Source organism: Mustela nigripes, chromosome 3 (genome assembly GCF_022355385.1).
Source record: "Mustela nigripes isolate SB6536 chromosome 3, MUSNIG.SB6536, whole genome shotgun sequence".
In the NCBI taxonomy this organism is placed as follows: Eukaryota; Metazoa; Chordata; class Mammalia; order Carnivora; family Mustelidae; genus Mustela; species Mustela nigripes.
The window spans coordinates 144,910,351-144,928,114 of NC_081559.1; the positions used below are offsets into that span (position 1 = coordinate 144,910,351).

General features: G+C 41.5%; 1 protein-coding gene and 1 long non-coding RNA gene across 3 annotated transcripts; one reads left to right on the forward strand and one right to left on the reverse strand.

The window, feature by feature from the left end:
• Positions 1 to 920: 920 nt before the first annotated feature.
• Positions 921 to 14,562, reverse strand: LOC132014118 (uncharacterized). Of its 2 annotated transcripts, XR_009403221.1 has the most exons (4): positions 12,467 to 14,562; positions 5,245 to 5,425; positions 3,214 to 3,270; positions 921 to 1,924 (listed from the first exon to the last, which is right to left on the reverse strand). It is a non-coding gene; the product is annotated as an uncharacterized LOC132014118 (long non-coding RNA). The 2 variants fall into 2 exon arrangements; XR_009403220.1 differs by lacking the exon at positions 3,214 to 3,270 and having other exon boundaries at positions 12,467 to 14,560.
• Positions 11,599 to 16,259, forward strand: FABP5 (fatty acid binding protein 5). The gene is made up of 4 exons (XM_059394773.1): positions 11,599 to 11,974; positions 14,569 to 14,741; positions 15,345 to 15,446; positions 16,006 to 16,259. The coding sequence occupies exons 1-4, from the start codon at positions 11,896 to 11,898 to the stop codon at positions 16,057 to 16,059; spliced, it is 408 nt and encodes a 135-aa protein (XP_059250756.1). The 5' UTR covers positions 11,599 to 11,895; the 3' UTR covers positions 16,060 to 16,259.
• Positions 16,260 to 17,764: the final 1,505 nt, after the last annotated feature.

Sequence of the window (17,764 nt, forward strand, 5' to 3'; positions counted from 1 at the left end):
CATGAACAGTTTTGCCCTTGTCTCTTGGTAGAAATGTTCGACTTCAGTAGGTAATTACAAATTTTCAAAGTGGTTGTACTAATTTACAATCTTACCAGCTGTGAATGAGGAATCCTACTTCACATTTTAGCCCTAATTTTTAATGTTTGTTAATAAGGTTGGGAGCCCAGAGGAAGCATCATCCTTGTCCAAATGCAGCATTGGGATTTTATATATTTTACCCCAGGTAAGTAAGCTGTCATCTTGGTCTCTTGTCATTGTGATCTATTCCTGAGCTGTAACTGTTCACACTCTAACTGAAAGTGTATCCTGTGAACCAAGACAATTTAATAGCATATGGCAGGGTACCAGTATGATGATCTCATGTATGAGTAACCATTTTAAAATCATCTTAGTAAATTGTTGATTCATTGGCCTGAAAAGAACAATGTCAAAGTAAGCCCATTCAGAGGGTGAGGCATTAAGCCTGCACATTGTGCTTAGATGAACACTGAGGTCTTCCTAATGTATCTTATGCTTATCACAAATGTTTGAATGAAAGTTCTGAAGATACCAGAACTTTTGCACTACACTACTCTAGAAGGTAGTGTTAATTAAACTGACAACAGACGCCTAAAACTTCTCATCCATTCCTTTTAAATAGGTCAAAACCTTCTATTAAAGTTCCTTATAAATCCTAATAGTCTTATTTCAAAAAGTCTTAGAAACTATACCTAGTTTTTACTCAGTTAAGAGAAAACTTGTGAGAGAGAGATGATCATTTACCTTAAATGATCCTGGGGCTGGAAACAATTTGAGAAATACATTTGCAAAATGAAATGTCTATTATTTAGCTTGTCTTTGAAAAGCTGAGTGAGACTTTGGAGTTGCTGTGGAGAAGAAAAGAGAATCACATTCTTGAATTTATTTATTTATTTTAAAGATTTTTATTTATTTATTTGACAGAGAGAGACCACAAGTAGGCAGAGAGGCAGGCTGAGTGAGAGAGAGGGAAGCGGGCTTCCTGCTGAGCAGAGAGCCCAATGCAGGGCTTGATCCCAGGACCCTGAGACCATGACCTGAGCTGAAGGCAGAGGCTTTAACTCACCGAGCCACCCAGGTGCCCCTCTTTAATTTATTTGTAAGTAATGGATATGCATCCATGGTAAAAAAGAAACTGAACTAACAGGTTAAACTTGTAGCCTTCAAAGAGAACCTCCTCTCCTTGCCTCATACACCTTAAGTAGGTGAAGAAGAAAAGATGTCATCTCTGAATAATAAAGGGAAGATTAAGAGAGGCTTAATCTCCGTGGTATTTCCAGTACCCAAAGTTTCTTTAACTACAAAGTCCATCTCCAATGTCTTGTCTTTTTTTTTTTTTTTAATTACATGCATTGTCACTAATTTCCAATACATCATCAATGTTCTTCATTACCTTTTCTTCAGCCCATGGAGTCATGTGAAGAATGATGCAATCATGAAGTGTCTGGTGAAAGTTAAAAAAAAAAAACAAAACTAAACACACCTAGTAACCTAGAAGTAAGGTGTTCATGTTCAAACCTACTCCTGCTGTCTTTGTGCCGTTTGCTTCCAGTGACATCCAGTTAACTGAATTGGTTTAGATAAAAGATTTAGCATAGACCCCGACAATTTTTTCAAGAAATAGCAGAAATCCTTTGCAGATGATAATAAAAAAGAAAAACAAGAGTGGGGTTAAGGAAGGAGGAGGAAATGTGGGGCAAAAGAGAGTGCCTTGTGCACCTTTTCACAGGCCTAGGTCAGTAAGGGTGTGGCTGGTAAGTTTTAAGAGGGGCCGCGTTCTCCTTCAGGCAGAGAGCAACTTGCTCCTGTCCCTCAGCTTCTCTGCAGATTGAAAAACCTCCATCAGGGAATGGTGGAGACTCCTCAGCTATCCTCCTGCCTCTGAGAGGCTACTCTGAATGCTCTAGAGTTGGGGAAAAAAGAAAAAAGAAAGGGTAGACAAAATCTTATTTGACTGGAGTGGTTCGAGCTGAAACTTATTTACATCTGAATAGTAAAGTGAAATATACCTGAAATTTATTTTGCACTCAGTAGATATTTAAAGCTGAATCGTGCGTGTGTGTGTGTCTGTGTGTGTGTGTGTGTGAGAGAGAGAGAGAGAGAGAGAGACAGACAGACAGACATGTTACTATGGATCTCATGTGTGAATAACCACCCCTTCTCCACCCTCCCAGTCACTGAAAATTTCTCCCTGGCAGTTACTGCCACTGCAGGAACTCTTCTATCTCTCTATTTATAAACACCCCCTTCAGGAAGAGCTTGCTGGGCAGAAGGGGGCTGGGCCGTAAGAATAAAGGTTATATTATGAAATTTGCTCAGGAATCTAAGTCTAAGAACAGTCACTAGCATAAATTTCAATTTGCAACCCTTATATTATACCCTTAAATTAGATGACAAATGATTAAAAGACACAATGAGGATTTTTTATTGCTGTTGTCAAAGCAGCTTTCTTTCTAGATTGCTAAAGATATGCATATTAATATATATATGTCCTTGAAACTTGATTTACTCTCTTCTCATTTTACAGTGAAAAAAAAATCAGCCACATATACATATAAGTTTATCCAGTTATTTTGTAGCAGAGTAAATTCTAGAAAGAGAGTCTCCTACATCCTATGCCACTGTTCTTTCAACCTTGTGCCTTTAGGGTGAATACTTAGTAAAATGATTATTTTAGGAGAGATGCTAGTGTTCCTTTGCCTGGCATATCTTAAAGTATTGAAGGGTGGTTATGATAGAGACTGAAGCTACCATAACTCAATTCTTAAATAATCTTTTTAAGATAATCTTTTTTCAGTTTAAGTGAAGACAAATGACAATTGAGGCTACAGAGATTGTGGCATTTTTTGAAGAAGTTTAACTAAAGAGCCTAAAAGTCCCTGTTACCGTTTAGATAGTGAGCAAATTGTGCCCATCTATTTATATGACATGTATAGTCATGATATATGGTTTTCCTGAGGCACAAAAGTGGAGGCCAAGCATCTGCATAATTATAGTGTTAAATTCTCCATAGCTGCTTAAAATCCATATACTAACAATACTTTAATCATCAATTCATAGGCCAAATATGACTGATAGAAATAATTTTTTAGGCCCATCCTCTTGCCTTACTTTTCATTTTAACATTTATTCCTATAAAGTATTTTTAAATGCTTAAATAACTATAGAATATATTTGGCATAATTGGTATACCTTTTATTTGGGATTATGTTATTTCTTACTCTGGAAAGACTTCATTCAGTCACCAATCTGCAATTAGATTATACAAATATTCTAATTAAGTTGAGTGGAAATTATTCTTTTTCAGAATGTTTTATGATAGTCCTGTTAAACAACTTTTATTTGGTCCTTCCTAGCCTCTAAGCTTATTCAAAATTGAAAATGAAATTATTCTTCTTTTTCACTCTTATTTTTGCTATAATGCATACCTCTCTCCCTCTCTCCCTTTCTCTCCCTCTATGTCTCTTTCTTTCCTTCTCTCTTTCTCTATCTCTCTCTCTACACAAACACACACACACATATGCACACATATACATATAAGTATACATATACATATACATACACACTTTATAGAGTTCTATTTATAGCTCTCTCAGATCTTTTATATATAGTACACTTGGATATACAGATGAAAAGTCATCATCAAATATTTCTAGGCCTTATAAACCTATGGAAGTATAAATGAGCCAACATTCTGTTATTCCAGAGGGTTGAGCTAAAACCAATAGCTAGAAATTACTGGAAGCAGATTTCAGCCCAATAGAGATTATGGCTTTCTCCCGATCAGAGCTATTAGAACATAGAAAGGGCTTCTCGGGGAGGAAGTGAGGCCTCTATCATCAGAATGATTTAAGTAGAGACTGGTTTTATTTATACTGAGAGAAACTTAATAGGCTTTAGTTGAAGTAGAAGACCTCCAAACTCTAGGATTTTAAGATTCCTCTTTAGTTTTGAGTCCAAGTCACAAATGTATATTCAGAAATGAAACTATATAACTTTAAAGGATTTGCTAATAATATGTATACTCAAGCGACAACCAATTGGGCCCAGATCAGGTCTGACCAGGAATTACTGCCAAGTGTGCAATTAAAAATTATACAACTTGGGTGTGGGCACCAGAGTTCAAGTTTTACTTCTGAATACGTAAGTGCTAGTGACTTGAACTAGCTAGGTTCCCTAGGAGCACTGAGGACTTAAGGCTTTGGGTTGAGAAAGATCAGTGTGTGAGAAAGAACTAGAGCCTTGCCCTGTGAAATGAGAGGTTGCAGCCATTAGCTCAGGAAAGCTTAAAGGGAAACCTGGTAACATTTTTCACAAGACTTAGTATCACTGCTCATGTTTATTGGAAAGTGATAAAGGTTTATTGAATTCTTAAGGGATTTTTTATTTTAATTATGATTTATACCCCCACCTGCTTTCAAGTGAAATAATAAATAGTTATGATCTTCTGTTCCATAATGGAACCAAACTTTCATTTTAGTAAATATACATCAGGAATGGTTATGCCAATCAAAATGCAAAACTATAATACAATGGAAAGGCAATTAAAACAACACTTTTTTTTCATATAGTAAATGACATAAATAACTTTCATATAGTAAGTAATGTTCAAAGGGACACTAGTAAATGACACTCTTTCCTGTTTTGAGAAGCTGGTATTATTCTAGAGTAGTAGAAGAAAAGAGACTTTCAGGATATATTTCATTGTAAGGCATTCTTTGCAAGACTGGTTTGGGTCTTCAGCTTCTAAGGGGAATCATTATGATTCCTCTATCAGGTTTGTTTGTTTGTTTGTTTGTTTTGGACCGACTAGAGTTTTAAATACTGTACATGATATATTGATAACATAGCTGCAGACGTGATACTATTTTATACCATGCAACAAATACAATTGAACTTGTCACAACAGAGTCACATGCCTCCCCCAGGAACCACTTATACCTATAGTTTCTAACGAAAGATAAGGGCATCAGAACATGTGTGGTAAAATCATTAAGCTTTGCTCTGAGCCTCTTCTCTCCAAAGACCATATCAATGACATGAGAAGGGGGTGCACAGCAGCATCTTCTGGTCCTTACTCATCTGGTACAGGGTGGTGCAGAATCCCTGTTTTGACTTGTACACTGGCAAATTTTATTTTGCAAGTGTGTATCTCAGCATGAGCCACAACCTTGGGGACAGCCAAGTGTCTGTTTATTCCCAAGTTCATGGGGAGGAACTCACTTGAAAACACAGGGCAGCTGGGTAGCGATGTGGGTTGCATCATAGTCTCTAACCCAGTATTTCTCAGACAAGATCTTTCTAATCTGCCGATTAGACGGTGGCTTTGTGGCATTTGGCACATTTGTTTTAAACAGGATGTATCCATTTTGTACACCCACCTGGTTCCTGCCAAAGAGATGACCTGTTGAGACAAACAAACAAAACTCGAGAGTTTCCAGGATACAACTGAAAGCAGTCCGACTAGGTATCCCCTCCCCACCCAAAAGACTATGTGGAATCTTCCTGGAAAATTAACTGAACATTATAAAGATAAAATGAGTTTTTCTGACATTTTCAGAGACATTTAATACCTGAGAATTTCCAGAATGTGCTGAACAAAAACAGCCTTTTAAATAAGTGTTGGTTAAATGGCGGGGGTGGTAGCGGGGGGGGGGAAGCAGTTCCTTAGCTGGTATAAGCTTAGGTTAACAAACTCCTTGAAGACGCAGGCTAAAAGTCGTTCCACATAATTATTAGGTGATCTAAAATTGCAGTCTGACTTGAATCAAAGCAATCTGTCTTGTGTCGACAGCTCCGCTGGCCCTTCCAGAGTAGTCCACACATGACATATTTGCATAATGCCATGAGAGCAGGGACAGACTGACTATGGCCCTATAGCACCTTTTCCTTCTTGTAGAGCAAATGTCAGTCTTTTTCATTAGATGATACTAGAGTGCCATGATAATGCTGTACTTGCAATTTAGGCTTTGGAGCCGCCTGATATATAAGAATTAAATCTCACTGCTCTTCACCCAACATCATTCATTCTGAGATACTTGGAGTGAAAGAGAGCGCTATTCATAATGACACCAGGACAACGCCATGTCTTGGCAATGCAAAAACCAGAGCACTCAGTCCTGCTAGCCTACCAGTGCAGAAAGGCCATTAGGAACCCCAGCTTTGTTCTGAGAGATTAATTATGTATTTTGAGGCTGAAAAATAGGTGACAAAATTTGAGATTTGTAGCACAGATATTCTTTATCCCACCTTCTCAATTAGACCCAAACCAAGATCATGGTTGCCCTCCATGGTAAAACCCACCTGGCCTTCCAGTCCTGTATGAAGAAAAGCCACAGTGTTTAGCCAACCCAGAAAGCAGAATGTGGTTCACTGGAAACTCAGTTTGGTTTCTCATTATTTGTTAATTTGTGAGTCACTTAATTGAGAAACTCTTGCTGTAGAAGGAGGAATACAGGAATAGACAAGGCAGGACAGCATGCGGACGTGCATGGAAGAAAATAAACCTTTCACTACACACTGTTGAATTTATATCTTTCAGTGTTGGTCAATGCAGAAGTGAGACAGTGAACAAAAGGTGTCCTACGGTGTTTGTAGGTGGATGAGCAAAGGGATCTGTCCTGCCTCTTGGCTCCTTTAGAGGAGTGCACAGAATCAGCTTGATGCTGTTTTCATAATACCGTGCATGTCTCTAAGGGATTTAGAGTAGTTCTTTCCACCACCAGGTAAAGAGGATGAGGGTTAGGATTGAGAAAGTGTCCTCGGCCAGAGTTAGGTAGGTTACTAAATTCTGATGATTCCTCTTAAGAGCTCATTCGGACAAAAGAAAGCGATGAGCCTGACCTATCAGGATAAACAACTTAGAAAAAAGCAACCCTATAATTTTCTAGATTTGACTTAAAAATCTAGTCTTATGGGTAAATATTAATGAAGAGAACTGATCAAATGGTGTTAAGAGCCTGGAGGGAGAAACCTTAAATCACAAAATATCACAGGGACAGTGGGAGACTGAAAAATGGGAAAGTATAATCTGCAAGAAAAGAATTTGGCCTCTTCCAGTAGGAAAAAATCAAATTTGGAGGATTTTTGCTTTTGCAATTTTTAAAGGGCAGAAGTACCCTTTATGAATTTGTCTGTGTGCTTAGAGCTGGGGTAGCCTCAGACTTTGTACACAATATAATGTATATTGGGAAAGGCAGTTTTGTTGGAGGTGGGCTTGAGGAAATTGAGGTTGCTAGGGGATTTGTTTTGAGACAGATCTGGTTGTCTGGTAAGCACATTGTTTTTACTAACATTTTGTGCTTATTGGGGGCGGCTTCACAAGTCTCTTCCTGTTCTATTTCAAGATGCCCCCTTACATCTTGTTTTAGACCTGGAACACTTTGAATACCACCCACATGAGGCATAAAATGGCTACATATTTCTGCAATCTGTTGTCATGAGCTAATGACAAATGTAATACTGAATACTATATAAGTCTGGACTGTAGGGAGAGCTATGTTGGCAAGAGAAATGGATTGATCTTATAATAAGATGAACCATTTTACCCTCTGCCTTATTTAAAATCAAATACCTTTATCATAACATTTTAAAATTATAACTTTCATTGTCACTTTTGCAATGTCTCATTTTCTCTCTATTCTCACATCCAGTTAATTTATCAAGCACATACTTATGATGAATTATTTAGGCAACGGGAAAGTTTTTTTGGTTTGTTTGTTTTTTAAGATTTTACTTATTTATTTGAAAGAGAGAGAGGAGATAGCAAGCACAGAAGAGAGGGAGAAGTAGGCTCCCTATTGAGCAAGGAGCCCAATGCAGGGCTCAATCCCAGTACCCCGAGATCATGACCTGAGCCAAAGGCAGCCGATTAACTGACTGAGCCACCCAGGTGCCCCAGCAATTAGAAAGTTTTAATGGCTATCCATTTGCAGATATGTTGGGGAGGAATCAAACTGTTTGAAGTAAAAGGACAAAATGCATAAAATAACTCCATTTTTAGAAATGCTTTAATGAGAAATAATATTACCAAAAACAGAAGAAAACAACCTTCCATTAATGAATGGTAGCTTGTTGTGGCTGGATACACTGAAGGATTTAAAACTTCAGGGTGTGGCAGAAGCTGCTGAGCTTCCTGACTTCTCATCTGGGAAGCTTTGCTGCTACACACAACTGACAAGATGCAGATTCGTGCTCTATCCACTTATTAGGATTTTCTTTTGGAACGGATTCCAAATGGGATTTTCTCAAGGAAGATGTGGTTTTAAGGGTTGTACACAGCATGAGTAAGCAAGACATGGAAGAACCAGGGTCAAGAAACCTGGTTATAATATTTAAGAGAGAAACTAATTTCAAAATAACGGAATGTCCACCCTCCTTACCCCATTTGACGCCTTCTGTCACACTTTCTGGTGAATGGACAGAAAAAGAGCTGCCTCAGGTTAATTAGAAAGTAGTCCAAAGGTTGTGTAAGGTAATTTTTGGAATGAGTTTGTTCAGTTTCCTGTCTTTTCTATATATTTTTTTTACATTTTTATGGGGATATAATCAGACATCCTTATGCAGGGAAGCGAAAGTCCCCCTGATGTGTCAAAGCCATATGCAAGTTCTTACTTCACAGCTTTGCTATTCAAAGCATGGTTCCCAAACCAGCAACACTAGCTTCACCTGGGAGTTCCTTAGAAATGCTTGGTCTTATGCCTGCTATGGAAACTACTGAATCTGCATTTTAACAAGATCCCCAGGTAATTGTTTGCACACTAAACTTTGAGAGGTATGGCTTTATAGTGTTCACTCTGTCCTCCCCCGCCTGTTTTTACTTAATCTGCACATGTACTAAGAAAAGACTCCATTGTTTGAACATGGATTGCTTTGTGTATTCTCTCCAATGATTAATTTAATGTGGTGCTCTTTCTCTGCCAGCTGCTTACTTTCCAGCCACCAATGCTCAAGGTCCTTAGGAAATGATTATGTACTACGGTCAACTTTACGGAAGACACATTTATCTACACAAACTGTAACAAGGAAGTTGTCTTTAAATAAAACCACACTATACATGCCAAACTTATGTGTGAGTTTGTGGAATATGAAGCAGACCAACTACTAACATTCATCAAAGGAAAGTGAAGAGAAATATTCCGCTTTACCACTAGGTGGAAACAGAGTAATTTTGAGTATACTTTTCAGAGCCATGAACTACTACCACAGGAGATAAGCTCAAAAGGACCTAAGAAACCATTTGCTGTAATTCTTATTGATGAGAAAACTGCGTTTCTGGAGATGTTAAGTAAAATTGCATGTGTCTTACAGATGGTGGTCTTCTAGAGCTATGGAGGGGGAGAACTACTGGTAAGTTTTGATCTTCAACCATTTTCATCTATACGAATAACATGTCATTATCCTCCAGCATGAAGGGAAGACAGGATGTAACACCTACATTGCCTCTGTGTTACTGCTAAAACTAATGACGAGCACAGTCACTTAAATTTGTGAGGATAGGTTTAGAATAAAATGATTTTTCCTCATCCCTGTATTATAATTAATCTCAATCAAGTAATAATTCTCCCTTTTTGTAATAAAGAGATATTCAACCAACCCATAAAGTCACACAAGATTTTAATCAGATTTGTTTTCACGAACATTTTTGGTTTTTAAATTTCGTATTGGGTTCAAATTAAGTAGCCTAGAACAGAGCTTCTGTTAGCGGGTTAAGTACTTTGTTTTTCAGAACGTGAAATCTATTCCCATTATTTTTAAGAAAGGAAGGAAATCTGAATTCAGGCCTTGAGGGACATTAGGAAAAATTTACTCCAATCTCTTTCCATATCTATATATCTTACAGATGAGAAGTACCAGAGAACCAGGGATGAAGTGTGTTGCCCACAGAAGCAAAGCCATCACATGCCCTTCTTCTTTGTTCTAGGACAGACTCTAGCACATATTTTGGTCTATATCTTTCTGTTGTTCATTGGTGTGTGTTAACCACAAAAGGATTATTTCCATTCATTACATCAAAAAGTGTGTTTAAAAGTTAACTTTTAGTTAACTATTCCTAAGTACTATTTGCTGAGTTCTTATGTATTTAGTACCATAGTGTCATTTTCCTTTTGATATTTCTGTGACATGGTTGATTATGATCATCTAAAAATTAGCATTCCAGTCCAGAGTCTTGGCTGTCATTACCATGTTCCATACGAACATGGATAAAGCATGTTGAATTAGCATATTAAGTATGCAAGTCCAAGCACACAGGAGGAGCTGCCTCTCTAGGGGCAGCCTGTCCTAAGTGTATAGAAGCCAGCACTTGCATCACTGAGCAAATGACATACTTAGCTGCCTTCAGAACTTGAGTATTTTCTCAGCAGTAGAGCCTCAAGTGTGGGACATCCGGGCTCTTAATGGCACAACTACATGGTCCAAGTCCCTTGGTATTAAAATGGTACCACAAGAAAAAACAAAAAAACAAAAAACCTGGGAGTGACCTTAAAATTAGGGCAGGAATTTGAAATTAAAAAAAAAAGGATTCAGTGCAGGGGAATAAATGTCCTGAGGTATGATGGGAAATGACCAACCCAAGATTCCAGTTTGTAGAGGATGGAACATGAACCCATGTCTGGTATGGTTCAGGAGACTGTAGCCTCTACTCTTAGCCCCTTGAGTGCAGTGAGCTAGAGGCAACCAGGTGTGGTCCTGTTTCACAAGCTCTGAAGTGAGGACTGGACAGGGATTCTGGTTCTACCACTTTGCAAACGTTCTCTGCCTCATGTCCTCTTGCAGAAAATGGGGACAACACTAGCAAAAATTTAGTGGAGCTCAGAGTTAATGGATAGAAAGTGCACAGGAAGTACGGCACCTAGCACAATAAATGGAGCTCCTCTCCATCCAGGCAGCTGGCCTGTGTGGCAACTTTCTCACCTCGTCCCAAACCTAGAATCACCTGGTAAGATACTATGATAAGTAGTACACTTTGAAAAGTACAATACTCTACACAACAAACAGAGGATATCATTATCATTAAAGGCAAAGAGGAAAGCTCTGGAGTCTAAATACTTGGGAGTCTGAGAAGAAACTATGAAAGGCTCACGTAGCTAAGAACATAAACACATTCTTGATGGGTACATTTAATTGCAACGGCGGTCACTTAAACTGAAACTTAAGGGGTTTTTGTTCGGAAACTGCCTACACTGTACCTTCCGATAACTCAAACCAGGTATAGGCTAGCCCTGAGGCCCTAACTGGGCAGGGGTGGAGGAGGGAGTTGAGGGGAGAGGTAGGGGTGTCCTGAAGGTGGGGAGAACAGGTTCTCTCAGGAGGGGTCCACTGACCAGGAGCGGGGATGAGGGAGGCGAAGAAGTTTATCCATCAATCAGCCAAACCACCACAGATAAATCAAGTCCTGCCCCCAAGCCCTAGAAGGGCTAGTGGTTTCATCGCGGGTATTTCGAGGGAAAGAGAGCGGCAGCTGGGAGGTAAAACGGTGGGGGGCTCGAGAGGTGGGGCGGGGCTCCTCACAGGCCCCTCCGGCGTCCCTGCTTGGCGGAGGCGCTGGAACGTGCAGGCGCTGGCGTCCGGGGCGGCATGGGGCGCGTCGGGCGAGTCCCCGCTTGCAGGAAGCGCGGGGGGGAGCCCCTCAACCTTCCTCCGTCCCCGGGCAGGTGGAACGGGTTCGCGCCTCGCGACCGGGGGAGAGAGGCCCTAGGGGCGAGCGGGGGGGCGGGGCGGGGGGCCGGGCTCGACGCGTCTGTCATTGGCCTCTCGGAGCCGCCCCGGCGCGCGCCGCTTTTATAAAGCAACCACGCTAGCCCGCAGGTCTCCAGCCAAGCTCCCAACGGCCCGCTCTGCTCAGCTCGCTCGGCCCGCCCGCCCGCGCCCACCATGGCCACCATTCAGCAGCTGGTAGGAAGATGGCGCTTAGTGGAGAGCAAAGGCTTTGACGAATACATGAAGGAAGTAGGTGAGGCTCCCGGCCAGGCGGCGCCTGTAACGTGGCGAGTGTGTGTCTGTTCCTGGGTCCCCTTCAGCGTGCCGAGCTCCGCGGCGGGGCATGCCCGGCTGTCCGCCGCCAACCCCTGTACCCCCATCCATCTCCCATCCCCCCACCAGCACGTGGGCAAGCAGCGGGCAGAGCAGCGCGCGCCTGCCGCCCGCCTGCGGATTCTGAGCTGTTCCGTCTCCGGGTTCCCGCAGCTCTCTCTCTTCCACTTTCCCCTAGCCCACGCGGCCGCCACCCGCACTGCTTCCTGGCCTTTAGCGCGCTCCTCTTCCGCCCCAAGCTTCACTTCTTTCGACCTCCTCAGACAGCCCCCGTAACTCTCCCTCTTTTTCTTTTCCCACTGCTCGTCTTCCTTCCTCGTGCCGCCGTCCCGCCGTCCCGCCGTCCGGCCGTCCAGCCATCCTGCCATTCCCACTCGCCCCATCGTGGCCGCACCCACTCCCTCTTCCCCACCTTGCTCCCGCCTTGCCTCAGCTTTTGTTCCTGGATGGTGCACGGGTCCCCTCTTCTCCACAGGGCGCGGTTTCCAGCAGAAACCCTTCCGAAGGTCCGAATGGGGCGACAGCTTCGGCCCTCGTTCTGCGGCTCGGTCGCCTCTGCCCCAACCCGCAGGCGCTCTGCCCGCCCTCACCGGGTGAACCCGGGCCCTTTGGTTTGGAGCGGCTCCCGGCGGAGCGTCGGGTTATCCTTGCCTCCCGGCCGCAGAGCGGCGCTCCGAGGCGTGGCGCTGCCGGCGCCGACCGTCTGGCACTGCCAACCCTGAGCCCTAAGCCCTGAGCGCCGCGGTGCCAAGGGCATCGGGCGGGGCCCGCTGTGCCCACGGAGGGCGACGCGCTGCTGCCCTGCCCTCTGTGCCTGCAGGATGGGGGGCGTAGAGGCGGGGAGTGGGTTTATTGGAAAGCAGCCGTCAGAAGCTGCGGAGCCCTCCAGAGGCTGCTTCCCCGCCGTTTGCAAGATGGGTGTGGCCCTGCAGGAGGTCGTTCGCCCCCCCCCCCCCAAAGCCTTTCAAGGCAATATGAGTCTCTGTAGGAAGATTCCAGATCACCCTCTCAAAATAGTACCTGAGTCTCTGTTACTGTCCTTTTCTAAACCAGTGACAACCATTGTATGCTGGTTGACCCATCGGGTGGATTAGCAAACAAAAGTGGACCTTTGTCACAGGCCACTTTCCCACAGGAAGTGGGACGGAGGACTATAGCATGGATCTTCTCAGAAAAGGGGCTTCCAGCCCTAAGACAACTGCTGGAACCCTGAGGGTGCTTTAGAAGCTGCCCATCCACAAATGTTAGCATGACTGCTTTCTGGGGCGGACTTTACTACAAAGACCCTCTACAGAAACCTAGTCCCCGTGGCACTTCAGAAACTGAAGTGGCCTTTATCCAAGACAATGACAGGTGAAGGCTGGTTATTCTCAGAGTAAAAGTAGAACTCAATCTTTTTTTTTTTTTTTTTTCTCTATAAGTCCAGATCAAGGTAACTCTGGAAGAAGCCAGTTTTGCACTCATAGGCAATAATTGTCAGTGTGTGTTCACTTGTGTGAGGACCAAATAAAGAACGCTGTTTCGCTGCCCTTTGAAAATGAATGTGCTCATTGGGTGGTTTGTTTCCAGGGTTCTAGAATCATGAAAGTTGTGGGGCTCAATTCATTAGAGAGCAATCAAGGTGTGGGAAGAGCAGAGCCCTATATTTGTCCAAAGTGAGAATTAATAATGACTCATATAACAACACGAGGCACTAGTCCCCGCACTAGCAAAAGAGAAGGCACCCAGGGGACATTGCAAGCCTAGCTGAGTTTTTATTATCAAGCTAGTTACTCAGCTTAGGTTTAGTCTCTGTGAAACCAGGATTTGGCCTAGATCTAAGTTTCCTTATAAATGTTAACATTAGGGACAAATAGGATTATAAATTAAATGAGATATCAATATAGTAAATGAGTTACACAGCTCTGAAATGCTTACTGTTTTTGAAGATAAAATTTCCCCAATTTATCTGTATCACGATTGTGCAGTTAACTCTTAAAATACCATGCTCTCTGAACAGAATTGATTTGGATCTTGTGTAGCTATTAATCAGATATTTATCAAGAGCTTTGCATGTGTCGGACTGTGTGCTAAAGTCATATAATACAGTGTTGGGCAGAATTGAGTAAATCCATTTTGGAAGTCCAGATTTCTTCCCTAACTTTCTGAAGGCCAGCATACCATGGTGGCCAAGAGCTTAAGATTTGGAGCCAAACTGCCTGTTCTGTTGGTTCCAGCTCCTTCATTTCCTAGCTGAATGAGCTTGGGTAAGTTACTTCAGTGCCTCATTTTCTCATCTTGTAAAATGGAGACAGTACTCCACCTCTCACACAGTTGTTGCAAGACTTCCATTAATTCATATATGTTAAGTGCTGGCACATTGTGGTAAACACTGGATATGTGTTTACACTTGTTATTGAGAAGTGAATAAGTGGAAATATGTACCACACAGTAACTGCAATTAAATTACTGCATTTATTATGTAAACCAAAGCCTTGGTCTTCCTGTTATTTAACATGATAAAACATTCTACAGGAGTGGGAATGGCTCTGCGAAAAGTGGGTGCAATGGCCAAACCAGATTGTATCATCTCTTCTGATGGCAAAAACCTCACCATAAAAACTGAGAGCACTTTGAAAACAACCCAGTTTTCATGTAACCTGGGAGAGAAGTTTGAAGAAACTACAGCTGATGGCAGAAAAACTCAGGTCAGTCATCATTCAACAAAATCACAGACTTGTCGAATGATAGATTGTATTAATAATAGTCTTACTGGTTATAGACAAAACTTAATGAAAAAGTTAAAGTATTTTATGAATTGAGTTTGACCAATTAGTGAAAGTACCAGCTTCATATCTTAGTCAATTTTGGAAAAATAGTTTAAGGAATATGAGAGAGAGCAAGTGTCTCTTACAGGGAATATGAGAGCGAATAAGTGTCTCTTACAGGGATCTAGAATTGAAAAGCATAAACTGTATTATTAATAATATTGGTATGGCTTAATGAAGTGGGTTCAGAAAGAAAAAGATGAAAAAATGTCGATTAAGAAAGTTATGAGCAGGGCGCCTGGGTGGCTCAGTGGGTTAAAGCCTCTGCCTTCGGCTCAGGTCGTGATCTCAGGGTCCTGGGATCGAGCCCCGCATCGGGCTCTCTGCTCAGTGGGGAGCCTGCTTCCTCCTCTCTCTCTCTGCCTACTTGTGATCTCTGTCTGCCAAATAAATAAATAAATAAAATCTTAAAAAAAAAAAAAGAAAGTTATGAGCATCTCTCCGATAACATACTTTGGAAGATTAAAAAGTGTATTTTTGCAGACGGTCTGCAACTTCACAGACGGCGCATTGGTTCAACATCAGGAATGGGATGGGAAGGAAAGCACAATCACAAGAAAATTGGAAAATGGGAAATTAGTGGTGGTAAGTGCCAACATTCTTGTGTCTTATTAGGCTTCTTGTTTGCATTCAAAGTTCCTACAACTGTTCAATACTGATGATGAACATGAAAACTAGGTTTGGGTAGGAAAAAATTGCAAAATAACAAGGTAAAGACTAATTACCTAAGAGAGCCCTTTGTGGGAGTAGAAGACATAAGATGACAGCAGAGGATGTACCTGGAGCTAGGTTTAGTCTATGCTTACTGTGGCGTTACAGTAAAATCTTGGGAAAGCCATCAAAGCCATCAAACTCCCCTCCTGGCATACATCTTTCCACTTCTTTAAAATAAGGAACAACATTTGCCAAGATCATATGAATACTTTAGACTTTGCAAATCAATACTTTAGTTTGTAGTAAAGCATACACATGTCATAAGCAAAATAACAGGTTCTAGTTTTTCAAACTCAGGAATTCTAAAATTCAGTTTCTCCATCTATGAAGTAAATTACAAAGTTTTGTAGAATGTCGATCCTTGTATTTAACTACCATTGCTCTGTGACGCAAGACTGACCTAATCCTTTAATATCTTTCTTTCTTCTAGGAATGCATCATGAACAATGTCACCTGTACTCGGGTCTATGAAAAAGTAGAGTAAAAATTCCATCATCATTTTGGATAGGAATTAGCTGTGAGGATGAACAAGCTCAGTTCAATGAGCAAATCTCCATACTGCTTTTTTTTTTTCCATTACTGTGTTCAGTTATCTTTATCACAAACATTTTACATGCAACTATTTTGAAGTGTTGATTTAATTAGGATCATCCCTTTGGTTAGTAAATAAATGTGTTTGTGCTATGCCAGTGTCGTATGCTTTTTTTTTTGACATCATATGAAATTAGTGGTGAATTTAAGTATGAATTCATTAAATTCTCAGGTAGTCTTGAGAGTACTATATTGGGATCTTTTTTTTTTTTTAATTAATTAATTTATTTATTTGAGAAAGAGAGAATGAGAGAGAGTGAAAATGAGAGGAGGAAGGTCAGAGGGAGAAGCAAACCCTCTGCTGTTCAGGGAGCCTGATGTGGGATTACGATCCCAGGACTCCAGGTTCATGACCTGAGCTGAAGGCAGTCGCTCAACCAACTGAGCCACCCAGGTGCCAGAGATCATATTTTAGTAACTTATGTGTAGAGCTACTTCTATGGAAAATACAGTACCAATTATTTCAACTTCCCCTGTACTATTTGAACTCTGTATCAACTGAAGAATCTTAAATTTCTGACAAAAGACTATTCTCATTAAAAAAGAGCTACATAAACATTATAATGTAAATAATTAGAATAAAAGTTAAATGACCATCATTGACCAATGATCATACTTTAATAGTGCACTTATAACTATTATTCATGAATTCTACAACCCCAAATTCCTTTAATTAGCTTTCTGAGGACCTACCATGTACCAGGCAGTGTTCTAGAGGTTGAGGCATATCTGAACACAAGGTCAAATCATTGCCCTTGCCATGAGAAGAAACACCAGCTTTAGAAGAACACAGTGGATTCCTTAACAAAAGCCAAGAAATAATACAGTTCTCAAATACTTCCTATGTGCATATATGAAAAGTAACTAGGATTCTAATGAACACCTGCTCTGCTTCTCAAACCCAAATATAAACATTTGCAGTTCACATTTGGAGAAATAGCTTGTAGACACTGAGCTCAAGACTTGTGTGCAAGATCACCAGAGCAGTGCTTAGGGGATCTCGAACATTATCCCTATTCAGCAAGTAAGAAAACAGGTTTTGAGTAGTTAACCTGTTAAAGGTTACAGAAATGAGAAGAGCTGGATTGGGAACCTACATCTCCCAGAGTCCACTCAATGACTGTTTGTCATTCTATAACACTGCCTCTCATCAACTTGTATTAAGATCCTAAGTCTAGGGCGCCTGGGTGGCTCAGTAGGTTAAGCCACTGCCTTCGACTCAGGTCATAATCTCAGGGTCCTGGGATCGAGTCCTGCATCGGGCTCTCTGCTCAGCAGGGAGCCTGCTTCCTCCTCTCTCTCTCTCTGCCTGCCTCTCTGCCTACTTATGATCTCTCTCTGTCATATAAATAAATAAAATCTTAAAAAAAAAAATCCCAAGTCTATAATGTTCCTCAGAGTAATAATTGAGGTTTTTGTGAAACCACTCTGAAATGTTAGCTGGTAAGACTCTTAAGGATTACTGAAAGCTTGGGGTGCCTGAGTGGCTCAGTGGGTTAATGCCTCTGCCTTTGGCTCAGGTCATGATCCCAGGGTCCTGCGATTGAGCCCTGCATCAGGCTCTCTGCTCAGCAGGGAGCCTGCTTCCTCCTCTCTCT

Coding starts and splice junctions, on each gene's coding strand:
- FABP5 (XM_059394773.1), top strand. CDS start 11,896: ATGGCCACCATTCAGCAGCTGGTAGGAAGATGGCGCTTAGTGGAGAGC. Junction 11,975..14,568: donor CGAATACATGAAGGAAGTAG/GTGAGGCTCCCG, acceptor AACATTCTACAG/GAGTGGGAATGGCTCTGCGA. Junction 15,447..16,005: donor AAAATGGGAAATTAGTGGTG/GTAAGTGCCAAC, acceptor TCTTTCTTCTAG/GAATGCATCATGAACAATGT.